The sequence below is a fragment of the Sus scrofa genome, chromosome 13 (genome assembly GCF_054392235.1).
Source record: "Sus scrofa isolate SSC_HxYL_T2T_F1_AM1 chromosome 13, Sscrofa_HxYL_maternal_Yorkshire_Landrace_v2.0, whole genome shotgun sequence".
Taxonomy (NCBI): Eukaryota; Metazoa; Chordata; class Mammalia; order Artiodactyla; family Suidae; genus Sus; species Sus scrofa.
The window spans coordinates 19,027,645-19,049,203 of NC_139395.1; the positions used below are offsets into that span (position 1 = coordinate 19,027,645).

Consider the following 21,559-nt stretch of genomic DNA (forward strand, 5'->3'; position numbering starts at 1 on the left):
TGCTGATGGCTCTCCTGGGTTCCTCTCTGGAAACAGACTCCAGAAGAAGAGCTGCTTTGGCAGGATCACGCCCTTCCCCAAAGAATAGCTCCAATTCGGTGACTGCTTTGGGAAGACAGAGGACAAAGGTCAGCCCCTAGCTTCAAGACAGACAACTGAGGGGCGATCTCAGCCCAGAGGTCCCAGCAGCAACTGCAATGTATTCCCGTCTTTCCACTCCCCAGGCACTCCTTCAAAGCTTCCTATCCACAAACTTTGCCTCAGTTTATTTCTCCAAAGGCCTGACCCAAGACAATGATTTACAAAAACACCCTAAGGCATCCCCCCACCCCTGCTTTTTAGGGCCACACCTGTGGCGTATGAAAGTATCCTGGCCAGGGGTCAAGTAAGAGCTACAGCTGCCGGCCTATGCCACAGCCACAGAACACTGGATCTGAGCCGCATCTGCGACCTACACCACAGCGTGTGGTGTAGATCCTTAACAGAGCCAGGTATGAAACCTGCATCCTCATGGATACTAGTCAAATTCTTAATCTGCTGAGCCACAACGGGAACTCTAAGGCATTCCTGAATATGCTAAATACAGACCTATTCTTACGCCACCTCAAGCATGTAGTCTCTGCTTCAAAACCAAACATGGGGGAACATGCCCTGTGCAGAGTGATCTTATGAAATGCCAACAGAAGCCGCTCAGCACTGAGGATGGGGGGTGTGACCACAACAGGAGCTCTTAAGAAGCTCCTAAACCAGCAGCATAGGTGAAATACAGACGTGTACTCACACTGGCTAGCCTACCACCACAGGTGATAAAAGCAAATGCATAAGTGTAAACAGTGCTCCTTTTTCAGATTCTAAAATCTTAAAATCTGAAGAGTTGGGGTGGTGGTGGAATGGGTGACCCAGGGAGGGTCATTTTGGGCAGATTACACAGCATCCACAAGGCAGTTAGACCGCTGGGAACATCAAGCTCAGGATAAATCCTTCAGAGCTTCTTGCCATCCATTTGGAATTGAAAATGACATCAATATCAGAGTAAATAAAATAAGATTAAGTTCGACAGAGTGCTTTTTTTCACTGGATGATTATTTCAATGGTTTTCTTGGGGAGAGAAGGATATCATATAAATGCTTTCTAATTCTTGCTGGTACTCTAAATGTGAGCTCTTTCTCCTCTTGGTAACCCAGCTGTGGGGGAGGGAGGAAAGAGGGAAGGTGAAGCTCCACAAGCAGGGCCAGTCAGCCCATAAGAGTGCCTTGTCCCCATGCAAAAGGGCTGGCCTTTCTCTTGTCAGTAGTGATGACTGTTATTATAGATTTTAAGCAGGAAAGTAGCCTGAGGGTTACAGGAGCTTGGCTGAACAAGGCATCTCTTGTACTGGCCCACGCAAGAGATTTTAAGGGCCCCAACTAGAGCTGGGGTGGCAGATGAGAGAGGCGTTTCCAAGGCAGAGTTCCTCAAACCGACACCTGCTGAGTCTGACACACCTGGGCTTGAATCTGAGCTCTGCGGATACCTAGTTGTGGGGCACTGAACAAGTCATTGACAGTGTCCCCACTCCCCCCCGCCCCAACAGGCCACAGTTCTCATCCACAAGGGAGGCATCTGTCGCATATGGGCTGTGTGTCCTACGTGGGGCGCGTGTGGCCCCAGCATCTGTGATGTACCCCAGCGGATGCAGACCATGACCAGCATGATGGCCAGTTCCAAATCCAGGTCCTCTGGTTACAGACCTGCCAAAGGACTGTCCTGGCACTGGCTTCACTGAGCGGTGACTGCCCACAGGCTTCAACTAACTGGCTCTAAGCCCAGGGCCCCATGATCACCACACCAAGGGGCACCCAGTAGGGCAACCTAGCCTGTCCTGCTGGTTCAGATGCTCACCCCATGTGAGCTGTGTCTGCATGAGAGGGGGATGCACCTTCCTATAAAGTGAGAAAGGTGCTCTTTGGTCTACATATGGCCGTGTCTGGCTATATTAAATCCTTCCTTCATTCTCTGTCCTTCTTTCAAACATGCAGCTAAAGCTCTGGGTCCCACGTGCTATGTGTCAAATGGTCAAGAGCCCAAGGTGACTGAGTGAGCTTCAAAGGCAGCAGCGAGGAGGCCTGACTACAGAGTGGCTGGAAGCAAGGACAGGAGGAAGGGCAAAAATATAGCCAGGTCCTCCATTGCCCATGTACAATATTTTCATGACTTTCCTTTCATTAAACTCAGTGGGAAGCCAGAAAGGCTGGGGTGGGCTCCTAAAGAGTCAGGCAGAACTTCATAAATTTGAGGCCAGCTGAGGATTTGGACTCAGGACACCCAAAGGCAAAATGCTAGGAGGCTAGAAGTCTGGGAGTTGTTGATGGGAGGCTGGGCTCAGAGGAGTGGGAAGGGCAAAGCCTGACAAGCCCGGTGCTGTGGCCATAGAAAGGGAGTTGCCTTCATGTCAAACAGGGACCCAGGTGAAGACAGGACGCAGCTGGCCCTTGTCTGGCGACACTCTGTTACCTCATGGACCTGAGTGACAGACAGCAAGAGGGCGCATGTCCAATCATTAAAACATACATCTTGGTGCCAAAAGAGGGGAAAGGAAGCAGGCTGTCCCTGAAGCCCTTGAGAGACCCTGTTCCAGCTCCCAGAGAGGTCAAGTGCTGTCCCATCCAGGGCTGGAATGCACACATGGGGCTTCAGATTGTCAGAAGTAATTATTAAGAAAAGACAGAGGTGTCGAGTTGGTTCCTCCACATATTTGATTCTGAAAACCAAAGAGGGACTTGGTAAGGAAAACATATAATGATGCTGCTCTCACACCCTGCACCCCCCCCCCCCCGCAGCAGGTAGTGCCCTGAAGTGCCTCCTGTGGGGGCAGGGGGTGGTAACTCCCTAAAACTGCCTTGGAAGCAGCTGTTCTTTTTCTCTCTTCGCAGATGAGAGGTCAGGTGGCCTCCCTGGGTCCTCCAGCGAGGCAGTGAAGGAGGCATGGTTCAAACCCAGGCCCGACTCAGAGCCTGTGCTGGGCAAAGATGCACCATGGGCTCGTCTAACAAGGGCGGTGCTGGGTGGGCTGTAGTCAAAGTGACCTCCCATTAGAGTAAGAAAAGTGGAATGAGGTTGTTTGGTAGCAAAACACAGGTTTTGACCTTGTTCTCAATCCAAAACCAGCTCATTTATTTAACGTCTTTTGGAATAAGTGTTCCCAAAAGAGGCATTTTCTAGCTCATTGATGCTCCCCCCCCCCAAGTTTGTTTTACATAATCCACATTTCTCTGCCTTCTTAAAGTGATTATTCAGAACATAATGGAACTACTTGTCCTGCTTCAGGGCTGTCATTTCTCAGCAACACCCAGAGTGACCTGTACAGGGTCATCCGCCAGGATAACCTTTGGGCTTTGCAGTCTCCTCCTTCTCACCCTTGTGAGGGGAGCAGGCTCTCTGTCCTGTCATTGCTGTATCCTGCTCAATGTGATTTGACCTCCCTCTTCTTTGTTCGACCAGCTGCTTGTTGTCTGCACTGGGACCTTTCTGTTAGTGCTTTCTTCTGGAAGGTCCAGCAGGAGGTCATCTCCAGACAGGAGGTGCTATCACGTTAATGTGACATGCATGTTACGCCTCAGTTTAAAATCTACTTTTTTTTTCAAGAAGGAATTATAAGGAACCTAACAATGGTGAAATGGGCTGACAGAAAAAAAGTGGGAGGAGGAACGGTCCCTCCGCCCCATGTAATTCTTTTAGTTAATCAGGATTGTCTAATATTACATGTGCTTTAGTTTTACCTTGAAGATGTCAACAGCGGTTATTTGGGCAAGGAGATTTTTCACCTTTTTCAACCTTTTTTATTAAAAACAACAACAACAACTGATACATACAGCCCTATGTTCATAGCAACACTATTTACAATTGCCAAGATATGGAAACAACCGAAATATCCACTGACAGATGAATAGATAAAGATGTGGCATATGTGCATGCATGCACGCACATGTGCGCGCGCACACACACACGCTGGATTATTAGCTATAAATAAATGAAATAATATCACTGGCAGCAACATAAATAGACCTAGAGATTATCATACTAAGTGAAGTAAGTCAGAAAGAAAAAGACAAATACTGTATGAGATCATTTATATATGTAGCATCTAAAATATGACACAAACGAACTTATCTACAAAACAGAAACAGACTCACAGACATAGAGGACAGACTTGTGGTTGCCAAGGGAGGTGGGGGTGGGGAAGGATGGACTGGAAGTTTGAGGTTAGCAGATGCAGGCTATTATATATAGAATAAACAACAAAAAGATCCTACTGTATAGCACAGGGAACTATATTCAACATTCTGTAACAAATCATAATGGAAAAGAACAAAACAACCTGATAAATGTTATTTAATCATATCTATGTATATACATTATGTATATACATTGATATCCATAACATAAATACATACACACAAATACACATTTTTAAAATGCCTGTGGTGACAACTTAAGAAATATAAATGTTTTTCTTAAGAGTTCAGTATAGGGTAATACTTATATACTTCTGTTGTTGGAAAGTCTAAATTCTCTTTGGAAGTACTGTCTGTGTATTTGTGTGTGTGTGTGTGTGTGTGTGTGTGTGTATGTCCCCAAGTTTTAAAGTTTTTTAGCTTGTGAATAACTTCCTAAATATCTCTCCAAAAAAAGTTTCTGGGGATATGCCATTTCCAAAAATAATTTTAAAGAAACTCTTTTAAAGAAACTCTTCAAGTTGTCAAAAAATGAACTCTCCATTTTTTATGATTGCAACCTATACTGAGAAACATAAATGGAATTTCCCAACAATTTTCCAAAAATTATTTATTGACTTCAATGGTGAAGTCTCATTTTATATTCAGAATTTTCTTCAAAAAATTAAAACCCATATAATCATTGTGTGTTAGAAGGCAAAGATACAGACAATAAACCTTATGGAAAGAAAAGACTATATATAATCAAAGAATCATTGAAAGTATTGATATTTACTTAATTTCTTGAAATTTCCTGCATTGCTTTGAAAAAAAAAAAACACTTGAGAAAGTGTGAAGGATAGTTTTATTTCCCTAAAATGAAAAGTATATCTACTCTTATTATATAGGGGAATATAGGAAGGTTTGGCACCTCTGATGAAACTCCCCAACTTCTAACACTACTTATCTTAACAAGCAGAGATTGTTAGGAAGTTTTTTTATTGCCACCACTAATTATTTTGGTTTATTTCTACTCCTCCCTGCTTAATGACACTGCAGGAAGTGTGTTGAGGAAAACACAAAGCGACTTCTCTAAAGCAGGCTAGGTATTGTCTCACTATCTCATCCCAGACTGGAAGCTGTTTATTTGGCCTCGTTTCTCAAAGCTGCTGTCAGAGTAGGGCAGGTAGGGGAATTCAGAACAAGGTATCCAGAACAAGAGCTGGTTCCTGACCGTGCGGGCTTGCTTGGGTCATCTAAGGCAGTAGGTGATGCCCAAGCAGCCTGGTGAAGCTGAAGGGAAGGCCAAGGGACCAATGAAAACAGAGCTTGGCACACAGTAGGCACTGAATAAATACCTGTTGAATAAGTGAATGAGATGATTCTACTTAGAGAACACAAGTTACGTGAACGAAATGGTACGACCTCCTTCTTTAAGATTCTATTTAAAGAACAATGTTGTTCATGTGGCTCTGGTCTGCAGGAAAACATGGATTGAGCAACAGCCCAGAAGCAGAAGTCAGAACAGGCAAGCCCTTCCCTTAGCTTTCTCTTCCCACAGGTATAAACCATGGGGCTTCCACAGCTAGAGATATACTCTGCAGCAAGGTATCTCTGGGATAACAAAACTCTTGTTAAAAAGCAGCCAGAGAGTGGGTGGTGGGAGCTCAGATTTTAATTTTAGGAAACTAATTTAAGTCCTATGAATTCTCACCACATCAAATGACCACATCACTATCCATTTAAGTGCAATAACGGACCAAGCTAAAGAGCAGATACTAAAAGTAAACAGCAGCCTTTCACGGAATCCCCGAGCTTGAAAAGCCCTAAACTAAAGGTCAGCTGGTTCAATTATCAGAACAGAGCCAGAAACCATACCTGTGAAACGAGGAACCATATATAGAAGTAAGATCACATCCTTCTTTTGCCGCAGTATGTTTTTCTAAGATGTTAAGAGAACACACCATTCTTCTCCTAATCACAATATATTATTTTCTGTAAATTTATTTAAAAGCACAGATATCATGGTGACATATCACATTTAGAACAGTATTTTAATACTAGTAGTATGACTATATTTTAAACTAAGGAAGACATGAATTTCAATTGATACTACTTCCTTGTTTAGTGTGAATTTGAGTGGAGGATTCTGTTTTTTTTTTTTTTTAAATAATGATTTTAATTTTTTTCCATTATAGCTGGTTTACAGTGTTCTGCCACTTTTCTACTGTACAGCATGGTGACCCAGTTACATATACATGTACACATTCTTTTTTCTCACATTATCATGCTCCATCATAAGTGACCAGATGTAGTTCCCAACGCTACACAGCAGGATCTCAGTGCTAATCCATTCCAAAGGCAATAGTTTGCATCTATTAACCCCAACGGAGGATTTTTAAAGTTAGTCTAGACTTCCATTTAATACAGAATTCCTCTCTATAGCATATTTTATCTAAAAGATTACACAATAAAAGATGAACCTAGCTACTTTAAATATTTATATATTTCTAAATTTCACAGGAGGTGCTGAATATGGGTTATTTTTATTTTGCATTTCTTAAATAAACCTTTTCTAGATTTTGAACAAATGGTTACAATAAATATTATCTTTTTTTATTTTAAGCCACTGTCAATTACTGTGCAGAGATTTGCCATGCTGAACTTTAATTCTGTTAATTAACTCATAATACAAAGCCTATACTTAAAAACATATTTCAAAATTGAGTTATAATTCTTTTAGGTAAAATGTAATAAGTACCTCTGGCTAATACATACAACAATATGCATAGAAACAACATATAATATAATCAGAGCTAATTTGTCAAATACTGTCACAAAGCACTAATGCCATAAAAAGAACACCTCAGCGTGAGCTGCCAAATAAAACGTGGTTAAAATAACCATAAAATATAGAGTGATCATGTTTTTCAAGGAAAGGGGCTGGGACAAACTTAATTAAAAAAAAAACAAAAAACAAAAAACCCCAAAACCTCACATCTTAGCCATATTCAGCACCGCCACCACTGTATGACATGTGAGGGGACTTTTGTTCTAAACAACAGTGCCACCCAGTGGCTGAACAATGGAGTGAACTGATAAACAGCATGAATGGAGGGCAGGCAAAAAGGAAAATGGAGTTTCGGAGGCGGCAATGAGAACACTGCAGGCAAAGAAACAGACCACAGTGCCATGGTAACTGTACCTGGGAGGTCAGTTAGAGTCTGGACAGGAACAGAAACCTGAGCATCACTTCCTGTAACTACATCGCCTGGATTTCATAAGAAAAAATAATTAGATTTCATAAAAAGGAAAAAAAATCAGCTTTTCTTTCATATTTAATGTTGTAATTCTTTTACTTATCAACCTAATTATTAAAAGTACAGTGAAACAGAAAATACAATCTTAGAAAGATGAATATAAAGTATTTTTTAAAGAAAATAATTTTTTAAAAGTGTTTCCCAAAAAGTTTTTGTGCATGTTTTCCTTAGAGAAAAAAACAAGTTTCTACTAGTCTGAAGCATAGGAATCTTTAGCAATCAAAAGATTTTGCTGAGCAGATTTTGTTATGCTACAAATAACAGCATGATTTTATATGTTCTTATTTTTTTAAAAATGTCTTTATCCATAAGTAAGTTACATGCATTTAAGAAGTAAGCATGCTTCTCAAATTGACTTCCTCCTACAACAGACAAAATTTATTTTTAACTAAACTTGAAGTCAGTTTCATCTGTGATAAAATAAAGACCTAAACAAGTTCTAATTTCATATTAGGTAATGAAAAGATTTCATAAGTTACCACATGCGCTTATAAATGTCAACATGTAAAAATAAATCTGTGAACTGCATACCCTTTAAACTTGATATGCTTATTATAGGCGAGATTTCATTTACAAATTGGACCTATAGTAAATGCTTAAAATGTTCAAATTCAAAAAAACAGACAAAGGAAGGGAGGGATAGAGGAATGCATTTTAAGACTACGGGAAAGAAAGGAAAAGGAAACACCATGCAGCATTTCACAGGAGCACTGAGAAGGAAGATTTTTGGGGTTCTCTGGTTTCTCTCCTGGGTGACAAAGTTCAACATGAAGCACAGTCACTACCAACAGACTCATCCCCTGGAGAGATCACTATCTGAAGTCCTATGCTATTTTGAGTTGAACAAGCTAAAAAAAGAGCCTTCTTAAAGGGAACCATATTTTCTATGTATAATAATGTATCAGCAACAGATCTGCTTTCCCTGTAACTTTTACACAATAGTAAAAAAAAATCAATTTTTGAATTATACAACAACCCTTGGTCCCATGACACACTTGCTGCAATTATGATTTACAGTACAGCCAGCTCATCTGGAAATTATTGGGTTGTAATTAGACCATCCCTATCAATTAACAGTACATGCATTTATATTCTCCTATAACTGAAACAAAATCTATAAATAGGTACTTACTCCAAACAAGTGATAAACAACTTTTAGTGGCACTTCTCAGGTCCTGAATTTTCATAAAATAGTTGGCTCTCTATTCACTGGTAAATGATGTGCCTCATTATCTGTACATTTGAAGATTTTCAGTTCTATGCTTGCTACCCACACTACTCTGCTGCTTCTGGATCACCCATTAATGTATATTTAGAGACTGAAAACTAATTTTAATATGGGATGTCACCAGGAAAATAATGGAGGCTCATCAGTGCTCTTTCAGGACCCACCCCAACACATACACCAACGGCAGAAGGCATTGCAAGCACCAGATATATGAATTCCAGGGGTTCCATAGAACTCTTCCCCTATATAAGCACAGCTCATCAACAGTTAACAAACCTATGAAAGTCATAAGCATTTCCATCTGTATAAACAACCATTTTTCAAAACAACTTTCAAAGTTTCCAACAGAGCACACTAAAAAGGCTGCCCTATATCTTTGCCTTGAAGGCACTAATCACATGCTGTTCCAAGATGGTCACAAGCCCTGTTCCAACGTGAGCCTTCTGAAGGGGAAACACTGTGCTCACTCATTTCTGGGGCTAGGTGACACCACTGCAGACTTGTCAGCGTCATAGCACAGGAGGACACTTGTGGGAAACCCCAGCACAAAGAACCAATACTGGAGAAGAGTTAATATATCTGTCACCAAGGAACCACAGGTTTTCGGAACTGGGAGGCTCCCTAGGGATCAGTCCAAACCTCTTATTGCAGGTGAGGAAGAGGGTCAGAGTGAATGAAATAAGGGCATCACACAGCCCGAGCTTCTACTGCTATAAACTCTTCCCCTTTCCTTTTATTTGATACTATTCAAAACTTTATGCAAGCATTAGCCAGACAATTTGTCTTCAAGGGTTTTTTGTTTTTGGCCGCACCTGCAGCATGTGAGCTTCCTAGGCTAGGGATTGAACCTGAGCCACAGCAGCAACCAGAGCCACAGCAGTGACACTGCAAGATCCTTAACTGCTAGGCCACCAGGGAACTCGATTTGTCTTTAATATGAAGGTAGACAAGCCTTTTCTAGGTTGACATGAGAAAACAAATCAGAAATAAAAAGGAGAGTTGCTAAACAAGACCACTGTTTTCCAGCGCAGGGATCAGTTACAAAATGCCCTAGTGACACTCATGTTCCAAATTCTTTGCTTAAGTGCTCTGTTGTTTCCGTATAACTGGGGACTTCGTTTTCATCAATTGTTGCATCCTCAAGCGCTTCATTTCTCACTTACTGTGATATTAATACTTGACATTTCCTTAGAGACACAACTTTATATTTCTATAGTCATTTGGCTTGGTTCCTCAGAAAATTTAAGCTACGGCATTAAGAGATTCTCTGACTCATTTGCCTGCCATCAGTTAGAATTACTACTGACGACAGCTTGTTATCAAAGCAATATTGAAATCATATTTGTTTAGAACAATAAAATGGTACAATTAAGAAATATATAAAATAGCATTCATTTCCATCCTGGAAGTGGGCATGTCTCCTGGCATTAAAATACATTTAACAATATGTAAATGATTTGAAGTCTCCTTTTCTTTAAATCACATGTGATAGCTCTACATCAAAAAGAGAATGTAATTTTAAAAGAGATATTCTTACGTAGGTAAATGGAATATTCTAAGAGAAATTTAAATAGTAATCACACAAAGTCTAATATTTCACATAGGCCATAATAGATAACAGGATGTAACTAAGAGAAGAACATGAACACTCAGTATTGAACAGTACTCCGTATTTTCCATCATTGTGGAATTAGAGTCCATTTAATTCAAGTTTACAAGTACCAGTATCTTAAATTTTTAAAATGATTTTGGATGCATCTCCTTATACAAAATACATGGAACACGGTTTGAGGTTTAATGTCTTCTGACTCATTCACTGTTACCACTGTTCCTGTCAATACCACCTACTGAACTTGGCTATAATCCAGGGATCCCTGTAAAACTGAGGTCAGGAGGATATTTGCTTTGACACTAAATGGCCACAGAAGCTATGCTCTGTGAGGCCTTAGCACTGAGTGCTGCAGATCTTCTGCCATCAAGTTACTATTTTCTGCTTCCAGAGTATAGAGAGCAGAGCCTCACCACTAAAAATAAAGGTAACCGTTTCTAATCAGCTATGAGTAGTGGTACTTAACTCATACATCTTTGGAAATAAGTGTAAAAGAAAAGAAAAGTAAGAACTTGAAGGGCTCTTTTGTGAACAAAATACCTGGGCAGGGAGCGAACCTGAGTCCCAGCAGCAAGGGCTGCCAAGTGCAGGACCCGCAGCAGCACTCAGTCCTCAGCCGGGAGGCCCAGAGCCCAAGGTCCCTGGTTCCGCTGCTCGCATGTTATCCTAACTCTCAGTGCAGGGACTCAGACACATATTCTGGCTGGCTGAGATACTCTGTTTGGCCATTTCCCCCCTTTTGGGCTCCAGTTTGTATTTCTCATAGGTAAAGCAGCTGGAAGAGTAACTGCAAGGCCGATACCCTGTTTTCTCCAAACCAACTCCACAGACGAAGGCTTTAACGGACCTGCCCCTTTGAGATGCTCTTCTAGCCAAGAGCATCACAACTCAGTTAACAGGGAGCAGAGTCAACTGACCTAAAGTTCTGTGCTGTGACAATTCATGCCATACCCTGGGCATTGCCAAGACTGACATGCAAATATACTCAGGTATATATTTTTTAAAGGTACCTAAAAACATTACCTCAAGAACAATATAGCATCTGACAGTCCAAGGTGAAAAGGATCTAACAACAGATTTAAAAAAATTAAGTTGTGCATTCATTTCCCTCTCTAGCATGATGGTCCGTCACAGGCAGCTGGAAACCCCAGATTACCCTGAGAGTGTTCCCTGTAGAATTAAGAGTGTTTTTCCCTTACCTTTGTTCAGTTGCACTGGCATGCTTTCCGATTTCATCAGCCGCTGCTGCTGCTGCTGCTGCTGTTGCTGCTGCTGCTGCTGCTGCTGTTGCTGCTGCTGCTGCTGCTGCTGTTGCTGCAAAGGGTGCCTGGGAGCCTCTGCCAAGGTCCTGGTGGGAACCACGGCTGGGGAGGAAGCGGCCCCACTACCTCCTGGTACAGGGCCACCTGTACCACTTGGGACCATCGCTGGAGAAATCAGTTTTCTTCCAAAATTAATCAGGCTATTAGAGACCTTGTTTATATTCAGGGGAGCGCCTTTGGCATTGGTCCTGTTTTTTTAAAAGAAAAGTATTTATATTAGAGGACATCTCTATTTCACATACTCTGTTGGTATAAAAACATATTTTACCTACTTTGAAAAACGTCATTTACTAGATCAGCCATATGACGTGAGGCATGAAAACTTCACAGCGACCACAGACAAGATTTTTAAAGACTCTTATGGAAAACAGTTTCTTGTCATTCACTCACTCAGCAAAGCACCTGTTAGCACCAACACTACAACTGTCCAAAACAGACAGAGTTCCCCTCCTGCAGATTCTGCGCAAGAAATCCATTAATGAAATAATTATGTAAACAGATGTACAACGAAAACCTGTGATGAGGACCCTACAAGAGAGATACAGGGCTGGGGAAGCCGGTTGTGTGTGGGGTACTCACAGAAGGGGCACCGGGGAAAGCTGGCTAAGGGGAGATTGCCCCCGAGCCCTGAGCTGTGGGGACAAGGCTACATTTAATCTGATTTTGAAAAATAAGTGTGTCTGAGAGCCAGGAAGTCAATTTACAGAAGAACAACAAGTGTCTGGCCCCTGAGAACTGAGTCCACCATCACTGCCCTCTACCATCCCCGCATTCTGCATCCCCCCCTCAGCCCCGTCCCAGCTTTGTTTTCCCCACAGCACTTTATATCCTCTGACATGCTACATACTTTACTTATTTGGCTATTATTTGTCCACCTCCTCCATTCTGCGGCTGAATAAAAATTTCATGGAGACAATAAGTTTGGTCTGTCTGTTTTGTTGCCATTGCCTAGCACATTATACGTGTTCTGTAAACATTTGTTAAACGGCAGCTGCGTCTACCTAAGTCTTCCACCTATTCGTATGGAGGGAGCATCTCTGCACCCGGCCTTGGCCAGCCTCCCCATGAGCTCGGAATCCCTTCTCTTCCATCACCATCTTCTCCCTTCTACCAAGCTTTCCCACCAGCCATGCAACCCTGGTATGTGCACGCACGCATGCATGGGTCCCAACTTCTCCTCTGAACCCTCATTCCTTTCTAGTTGCCGTCCTGCTTCTTTCCTCCTCACAACATGTCTTTCCAGACACCTATCTTATTATGTGCTTCTCCAGTCCTGGCCCACCAAGGGTTGGCTGTGGCCTCCTTACCATCATCCTGAAACCACCCCTCAGACCACCAATGATTCTGCACTGCAAGCGCCAAGGGTTCCGCCTTATTTCCCTCCATCTCTCAGCAGCAGTGAACCCCCTTCGCTCCTCCCCCTCAGATATGTCCTCTCTGGGGAACCAGGGCTTGCCAGCACCTGTGTTCTGTCTGGCAAAAAGAGAGGACACCAAGTCAACACTGGTTACAGTGAAGGATTATTTCCCAAATGATTCATCATCTTGAAGGATCGCAAAGCTATTATCTTGAAGACCATTTAGGATTATAAATTATTTTAGCTGTAGGAAGTTGTCCGACTCCACGTCAATGTTAGTTTGTATTGTTACCGCCCAAATCATTGGTAGAATCTTATTTTCTCGCATTTTGTTTCTTTTTCAGGAAGGTAGGAAATTGAAAATCAAGTTTGAGAGATCTGCTTGTTGTAATACTGAATACCCTCAATTTTACTATCATTTTCCTTTTCTCAGATCTTCCTGGCAGCACTTACAAAGCAATTCTCCCACTTTTTAAATGACAGCTGTATCCTTGGCATTACTAGAGCTATGTAATAAAAGTTCATCCATAGTTCTGTAATAAAAAACAAAGAACACTGAACACTATGTTTCTTCCTCCATAAAGTCTTCTCTAATGGTTCTAGCTAATATTATGGGCTAGGTATTGGAGACTTACATTGCTTTGGAGATTGGAGAAATCGAATTTAAAACCTGGAATTCAGCTTTATAAAAGAAAGGGCTATTCACTTATAATGCAATGAAATGTGGGGAAAAAATCCTTTTTCAAATGGTTTGTTCTGCATCGTTTCATCTTTAAGGAACTGAGCTTTTAATGTCCTTCCCAAAATTATTGAAAATAATGTTTCCTAATGGAGATAAGGGTACATGGTGATGACACACCACTTCTTTCCAATGTTTAGCTGCTTCCAAATGAGGAAGCACCTTCTCCATTTACAGACACTACAGCTTAACGACAGAGAAGGCACTCTATATATGTGCACCAAGGGAAAAAAAATGAATGGCACGTAAAGAAGGCATTCACCTCTGGCACTGCACTGTACTTGGCAGCCTGCATGCATGCCCATTTCTTGTGAGTGGCAGTAGAAAGAAGAGCTATTATGATATTGAAGTTCTACTGCATTTTAGTATTGCTTGTGTGCAAGTCAAGATGCATAATTCACAGATATGAAGAAGTTATAACGTTGTTACCCTTTTTTATAAACAAAAATGTACTAGTTAAATTCCCATATTGCCAGTTCTAAAATTTATATGTTGATAAAAGTACTAAGAAACTGCTAGAGCATTATCAAGAGACTATGGTTAATGCATCTTCATTACTACTAATAACCATGAAAAACAGATAGATCAAGCTCATGCCGAGCAATTTTTCATCTGAATAGCTCTTAAAAGGGGAATGAGCACTGTTTTCCTTTCTTGAACATTTTTTGTTTTTAACCAATTTCCCCTTCTTCCACTACCCATAGCTTCCAGAAGAATATTTTATTTTTAAAACAACTATTGAAGGACTCTAGGTACTTTCAGACAGAAACACTTGTAAACCATGTGCTTCTGGAGAAAGCACACTATCCATTGTTTGTGTTTCAGGCAGCTTTTATGACGAAGTTAACTAAGGCAGATCATAAATATTAGCAGCAGCATTCTTCATAATACATACTAAACAATCTGCAACAATTATTATTGGCTGTGATGCACACTATTAAGTCATGGGTGCTAAATGAAAATCAATGCAATTTTCAAAAGAGCTGATGGACAGTGACTGGACTGGATTAAAGATGGGGTACGATGTGTGAATAATGTGAAAAGAAATGACAAGAGGGCTCTGGGGTTCATAAGACATTCAATATCAAACCTGTCTGTGTAGTCAAAGTCTTTCATTACTATTGTCTACCACATACTATTATTAAACATAGTACCATCTAGGAGGGAGTGCTTTGAAACTTTGCCAAGTACTTACTTTTGGCAAAACCTTCTTCTTCCCTTTTTTTTTTTTTTTTTTTTTTTTTTGCTGCATTTGCAGCATGCAGAAGTTCTGGGCCAGGTTTTGAACCTGAGCTGCAGCAGTGACAATGCCAGATACTTAACCCAGTAGCTCACCAGGGAACTCCTGGCACAGCCTTCTTATAGCAGGTTAAATCAGTTGCAACAGAAGCGCTTTTCTGAAGATCCATGAATCCTTCAACATAGCTGTATCATCACCCAGCCTGGCTTACGTTTAGTTTCTGAGATTCTTAATGTGGGTGGCTCTTGCTGCCTCTTCCTACCCTCTTACTACCAGCTTGATCTCTTGCAGCCTGGCTTTCTGACCCACACTTTATTTACTGAAAGAGCTTCCAGTATCTCCAATTCTTCTTAATTTCCCAGGTCATAAGAGGTTCTCATTCAGCTTCTAAAACCTTTCTAAAGCATTAAAAAAAAAAAAAAAGGACTGCCTTTGTAAAATTTCCCCACAACCTTTCTTCTCCTGGTATTCAAATGTTAACATCACCTTGATTTATTTCTGTCCTATCCATAGATTTATTTTTTAGGTCTAATATTAAGTATGTAATATTTGTTTACTTCACTCCATTTGCAATAAGATTTTACTAGATGCTTATTTATATTTTTGTCAAAGAATGAGTTTTCAACTTATCTCTAATGATTTTCCTCTCTATTCTAATTTATATTTTTCTTATTATTTCCTTTCTTGTATTCTCAAAAGTTGAATGCTTGGTTCATTCATTCATTCACCATTCATTAATTCATGTTCTCCTCTTCCCAATAAAGCATTTAAAGCTACACATTTGCATCTGATTATAGCAACAGCATCAAAGATTTTCCCTCACATTGAAACAGTCTGTTGATTCTATTGCTATTCAGATACATTTAAAATTTTAGACAGCTGGGTTTGTTTTATTTAAGTATATTTCTCATTTTGTTTTATTAAATAAAAAACAGAAATATCAGGAGAAAAGAAGTGGGGAAATATCCTGATTTTTCAAAAGAATTGAGGAAACCAAGCAAATAATCATTTATATAAATATTTTTACTAATTACTTGGTAAAGGTTGAATTTATTACAGGTAGCCAGTGTGGTTCACTATAAACAAGTCACTCTAGGACAACTTTATGTCTTATCTGAAGCACTGATATCAGATATTATCAAGGTGTCAGCGGATACAGTAGAGGATAAACCCGCTTAGTTACAGTTGGACAATGGGACCTAACACGGACTGCTGAATGCTCTAGCACCCACCTGGTGACGTGTGTCTCAGGTGTGGTTCACAGACCTGCTCGCCACTCCTTTTTTTCAAGGTCACAATCTTCTGTCACTGGGTTATGTAACTTGGGCGAGTTTTGTGGCCTGCTGTCTGGACCTAATTTTCCTTATCTTTAAACCAAAGGGGCTAGGCTGTATAATATTTTGTGTCCCTTTTAGACAGAAAATCCTATAGTTTCTTGACTTGAAGAAAGAAAATATGCTCATTGAATTTGAGACCAAAAACTGCAGAGACATTCAACATACCAGATAAAATAATCAAACTTTAAAATACTCTCAACAGGGTAGCCTGAGAAATAAATGAAACAGATAAAATTTAATGATAATAAATAAAAACTTATGCACTTAGGTTAAAACTTTTTACAAATGTATATTACATAGAATAGGGAGGCATGGATTAATTTGAGTTCATATTTAAAAAAAAAAAATCCTCCCAACATGAATGTTTTGATTTGACCTACAAAGCTAATCTGAACCCACAATGATGTTGCAGAAGGAAAATAAGATACTAGACAAGTGAACTTCTGGTTTCCACTCCAGCATGTAAAAAGCTCAAAAGTCTACTCTGTCCTAATAGCAGGTAAAAAGCTGAACAAACTGAAAACAACAACAACTTTTTCTTAGATCCATAAGAGAAGTGAGGTCAAAGAGCAAACTATTGCCCCCCAAACTGGAGGGAGTGACAGCTGAATACAGAGAATCATGACCTACCAGGGCAGAAACCCAGGAACCAGTGCTGGGGCAGGGAACGTGGAAGGATAGGTTGTTGATGAACTGCCAGAGGCTCAGTGTGGACAAGCTTGAGAGTTAAACTCTCCAGGGGGACCCAGTCATCAGGGGGAGAGGACAAATCAAACTTTCGTGAGTTTTACCTCCTGGGGCCTTACTATGGGGAGAAAGGTTGTGCTTCTGGAAGGAGGAGAGGAAAAGGAACCATTTAAAATACACCAGAGCATCCTGTTTTTCTCCAAAGGTTTACTCAGAAAAAATATTTAACCAGAGTCTAACTTGCTGGGATTTTTTTCAGAGCCTAACTGACCTGGGGGAAGCGAACACTCCAACCCCAGTCTCCTCTAGCCATCCTGTCCTACTCTAAGCTACCCCCAGACAGGGCTGAGAGGCATGTGTCTAGTTTACAGTCCAAGTTTCCGTTATGATGGGAAAAGAATGGCTAAAAAAGCAGGAGAGTAGGTTCTCCAAAATTGTGAGTGCTGCTGTGAGGAAAGCAGTGCTTCTTTGTATGGCTTTAAAAAAGCCAGAGGAGATACCTTAGAAATCTATACATAGACCTTCCATATGACCCTGCAATCCCACTCCTGGGCATCTATCCGGACAAAGCTCTACTTAAAAGAGACACATGCACCCGCATGTTCATTGCAGCACTATTCACAATAGCCAGGACATGGAAACAATCCAAATGTCCATCGACAGAGGATTGGATTCGGAAGATGTGGTATATATACACGATGGAATACTACTCAGCCATAAAAAAGGATGACATCATGCCATTTGCAGCAACATGGATGGAACTAGAGAATCTCATACTGAGTGAAATGAGCCAGAAAGACAAAGACAAATACCATATGATATCACTTATAACTGGAATCTAATATCCAGCACAAATGAACATCTCCTCAGAAAAGAAAATCATGGACTTGGAGAAGAGACTTGTGGCTGCCTGATGGGAGGGGGAGGGAGTGGGAGGGATCGGGAGCTTGGGCTTATCAGTCACAACCTAGAATAGATTTACAAGGAGATCCCGCTGAATAGCATTGAGAACTATGTCTAGATACTCATGTTGCAACAGAAGAAATGGTGGGGGAAAAACTGTAATTGTAATGTATACATGTAAGGATAACCTGACCCCCTTGCTGTACAGTGGGAAAATAAAAAAATAAAATTTAAAAAAAATAAAAATAAAAAAATAAAATAAAAAAGCCAGAGGCACAGGATGAGACTTAATCACAGGATCACAGAATGCCTTCAGTCCCCCATACCTTATCACCACATTACTAAATGTGTATTTGTTGTGTTCCTTTTTTTACTCAATACATCATGTTCAACTATCCAAAAAAAAAAAAAAGCAAAAAACAGTACTAAAAAAGCAAAAAACAGTTTAAAGAGAGAGACAGAGAGTAAGAGACAGAGAGTAAGCATCAGAACTAGACTCAGATATAGCAGAATGTTGGAATTATCAGACTGGAAATTTAAAACAACTGTGATTAAAATGCTAAGGACACTAATTGATAAAGTAGACAGCATGCAAGAACAGACAGGATATATAAGCAGAGAGGAGGAAATTCTAAGGAAAAAAAAAGAAATGATAGAGATCAAAAATAGCGTAAATTAGGGAATGTCTTTGATGGGTTTATTAGTAGACTGGACATAGCTAAGGAAAGAATCTCTGAGGCTGAACATATTTCAATAGAAACTCCCCAAACTGAAAGACAAATAGAAAAAAAGACAGAAAAAGCAGAACAGAATATCCCAGAAGTGAGGGACAACTACACAAGGTGTAATATTCACATTATGGGAACACCAGAAGGAGAAAAGAGTGAGAAAGGAACAGAAGAAATATTCAAAACAACAATGACTAAAAATTTCCTCAAATTACCGTCAGACATCAAACCAAAGATCCAGGAAGCTCAGAGAATACTACGCAAGATAAATGCCAAAAGCCCCCACTTTATTCAGTCATATAATTTTTAAATTACAGAAGATCACAGTAAAAAAAAAAAAAATCATGAAAAAGCAGAGGAAAAAAACACATTACCTACAGAGAAGCAAAAATAAGAACCACATTCAAATGCTCCTCATAAACCAGGCATGCAAGAAGAGAGGGCAAGTGTTGAGAGGAAAAAACCACCAGGCTAGAATTCTGTACCCTATAAAATCATCCTTCAAAAGTAAATATGGTATCCATTATACACGGTACATATATATTACTCTCTTACAGTAATGAATACATACACCTATATATAGTACTGTATATCTAATAAATAATATTATCCTTTAATAGCTAATAAAACATGTGACTAGATGTACTAGATGACTACCTATATTGCAGGAAGTAACTGCACAATTACAGCAGACAGTTCTGGTGATGCATTAATTTCTGGCAGAACTGAGTTCTGTGTTTATAAAATGGAGTGGAAGAGCTGGAAGGTATGAAAATTATGATGGAAAAAGAATGGCTAAAAAAACAAGAGAGTGGGTTCTCCAATATTGGGAAAGCTGCTATGAAGAAAGCAATGCTTCTTTGTGTGGCTTTAAAAAATGAGATCAGGAGTTCCCGTTGTGGCTCAGCAGTTAATGAACCTGATTAGCATCCATGAGGACACGGGTTCGATCCCTGGCCTCTCAAGGGGTTAAGGATCTGACGTTGCTGTGAGCTGTGGTGTAGGTTGCAGACGCAGCTCGGATCCCGGATTGCTATAGTGGCTCTGGCATAGGCCAGCGGTTACAGGTCCAATTGGACCCCTAGCCTGGGGACCTCCATATGCCCTGGGTATGGCTCTAAAAAGACAAAAAAAAAAAAAAAAAAAAAAAAAAGGACAGAGAGATCAGTTACAAAAGTTAGAGAAAGTAATAGAAAAAAGCTCTGGCACAGGAAATCCTAATGATTTCATAGATTCTCTTTAGGATTGTAGGAGCTTCATTTCTGAAACTGTTTAAGTAGAGATGAGAAAATCATTTTCAGGGATTCCCATGGTGAATCAGCAGGCTAAGAACCCAGCGTAGTCTCTGTGAGCATGAGGGTTCGATCCCTGGCCTCACTCAGCAGGTTAAGGATCTGGCATTGCTGCAAACTGTGGCATAGGTCACAGATGCAGCTCGGGTCCTGTGTTGCAGTGGCTGTGGCACAGGCCTGCAGCTGCAGCTGCAATTCAACCCCTAGCGTGAGGACTTCCATATGCCACAAGTGTGGCCATAAAAAATAAAGATAAAAAAAGAAAATGATTTTCAGACACACAGGCTTCCTAGTCTTGGCATGGGAGAGAGGCAGGGTTCAGGAAGGCCCCTTTCCAGCTCTAACAGTTTGTGATCTTCAGGGCCAAATGGCTTCAACCATCACAGCCACAATCCTGCTGAGATGACAGGACGGAAAAGAGGCCTCAATCCTACTACAGGTCCTTGAGGTCAGCTGACCCAGCCTATCTCCACATTCAAGGGCCTGCCCTCCTCCTTATTGCCACCCTCGGTTTCTATTCTGTTGTTTTTGCCCCTTCTTCCTTCTCTAGGTTCATCTTCCTTCCAAGAACTTTCTTCTCCATTTTTTTCCTTTTCCTCTATCATAGTCTCCTTTTCTATCATTTTCTCATCTCATTCTACCTATACATTTTTTCCATCATGAAAACATATAAATTATTTTTATTTATTTTTATTTTATTTTATTTTATTTTATTTTATTTTGGTCTTTTTGTTGTTGTTGCTATTTCTTGGGCCGCTCCCGCAGCATATGGAGGTTCCCAGGCTAGGGGTTGAATCGGAGCTGTAGCCACAGGCCTACGCCAGAGCCACAACAACGCGGGATCCGAGCCGCGTCTGTAACCTACACCACAGCTCACGGCAACGCCGGATCGTTAACCCACTGAGCAAGGGCAGGGACCGAACCCGCAACCTCATGGTTCCTAGTCGGATTCGTTAACCACTGCGCCACGACGGGAACTCCTATAAATTATTTTTAAATTATTTTCTTAGGTTGAAAGGAGTAGCTGGAAAAAGTAAATGTAAGTATGTGACTGGTTTCTGGATAGAAAAAATATTCTCTTTGCGTCTCTGTGATTTTCTATCCTATCATTATTGACCTACCCTAAATGGATTATGATTCATATTTACTTCTTTCATGCTTATATATAGCTATTTTTTATTTGGAAATTGAAAGCAGTTGTCATGGTTGCAAAATAATAGTTTTCATGATGTTTCTAACATTTGAGCTAGCATTCATGATATATTTCTACTCACAAATTCTCTAAGTTGAAGGCTTCAAATTCTATAAAATGAATTGGTTTCCAACTTTCCCAATTCTTTACCTTTAAAGTTGAGTGTATTGAGTTTACTTGAATGAAAGACATCTATATCTAATTCCTATTTGTTTGCTATATTGTGAGGTTTCTATTATCTAAAATGAACTCTTTCCATATCTCAAGAAACTCGGGATGTTATAGGTGTTCATTAAAACTAAGTGATAAAGGGGTTGGTAGATGCAAACCATTACATTTAGAATGGATAAACAACAAGGAACTACTGCATAGCACAGGGAACTATATTCAATCTCCTGCGATAGACCATGAT

The 21,559-nt window shown here is 40.4% G+C and overlaps 1 protein-coding gene across 23 annotated transcripts in view; it reads right to left on the minus strand.

Moving 5' to 3' along the window:
- The window catches only part of TBC1D5 (TBC1 domain family member 5), a 543,840-nt gene that overhangs the window by 60,128 nt on the left and 462,153 nt on the right, over positions 1–21,559 (minus strand). For 12 of the 23 annotated variants that reach the window (XR_014825088.1, XR_014825089.1, XM_021069679.2 and 9 more), the window contains one exon: positions 11,550–11,860. Coding sequence is in view for 19 of the 23 variants with exons in the window: in XM_021069679.2 (XP_020925338.2) it covers positions 11,550–11,860 (311 nt within the window). In the remaining 4 variants the exon portion in view is untranslated. Of the gene's footprint in view, positions 1–7,398; positions 7,465–11,549; positions 11,861–21,559 lie in introns of all 23 variants that reach the window. The other 11 variants (XR_014825087.1, XR_014825086.1, XM_084991844.1 and 8 more) reach the window with 1 other exon arrangement.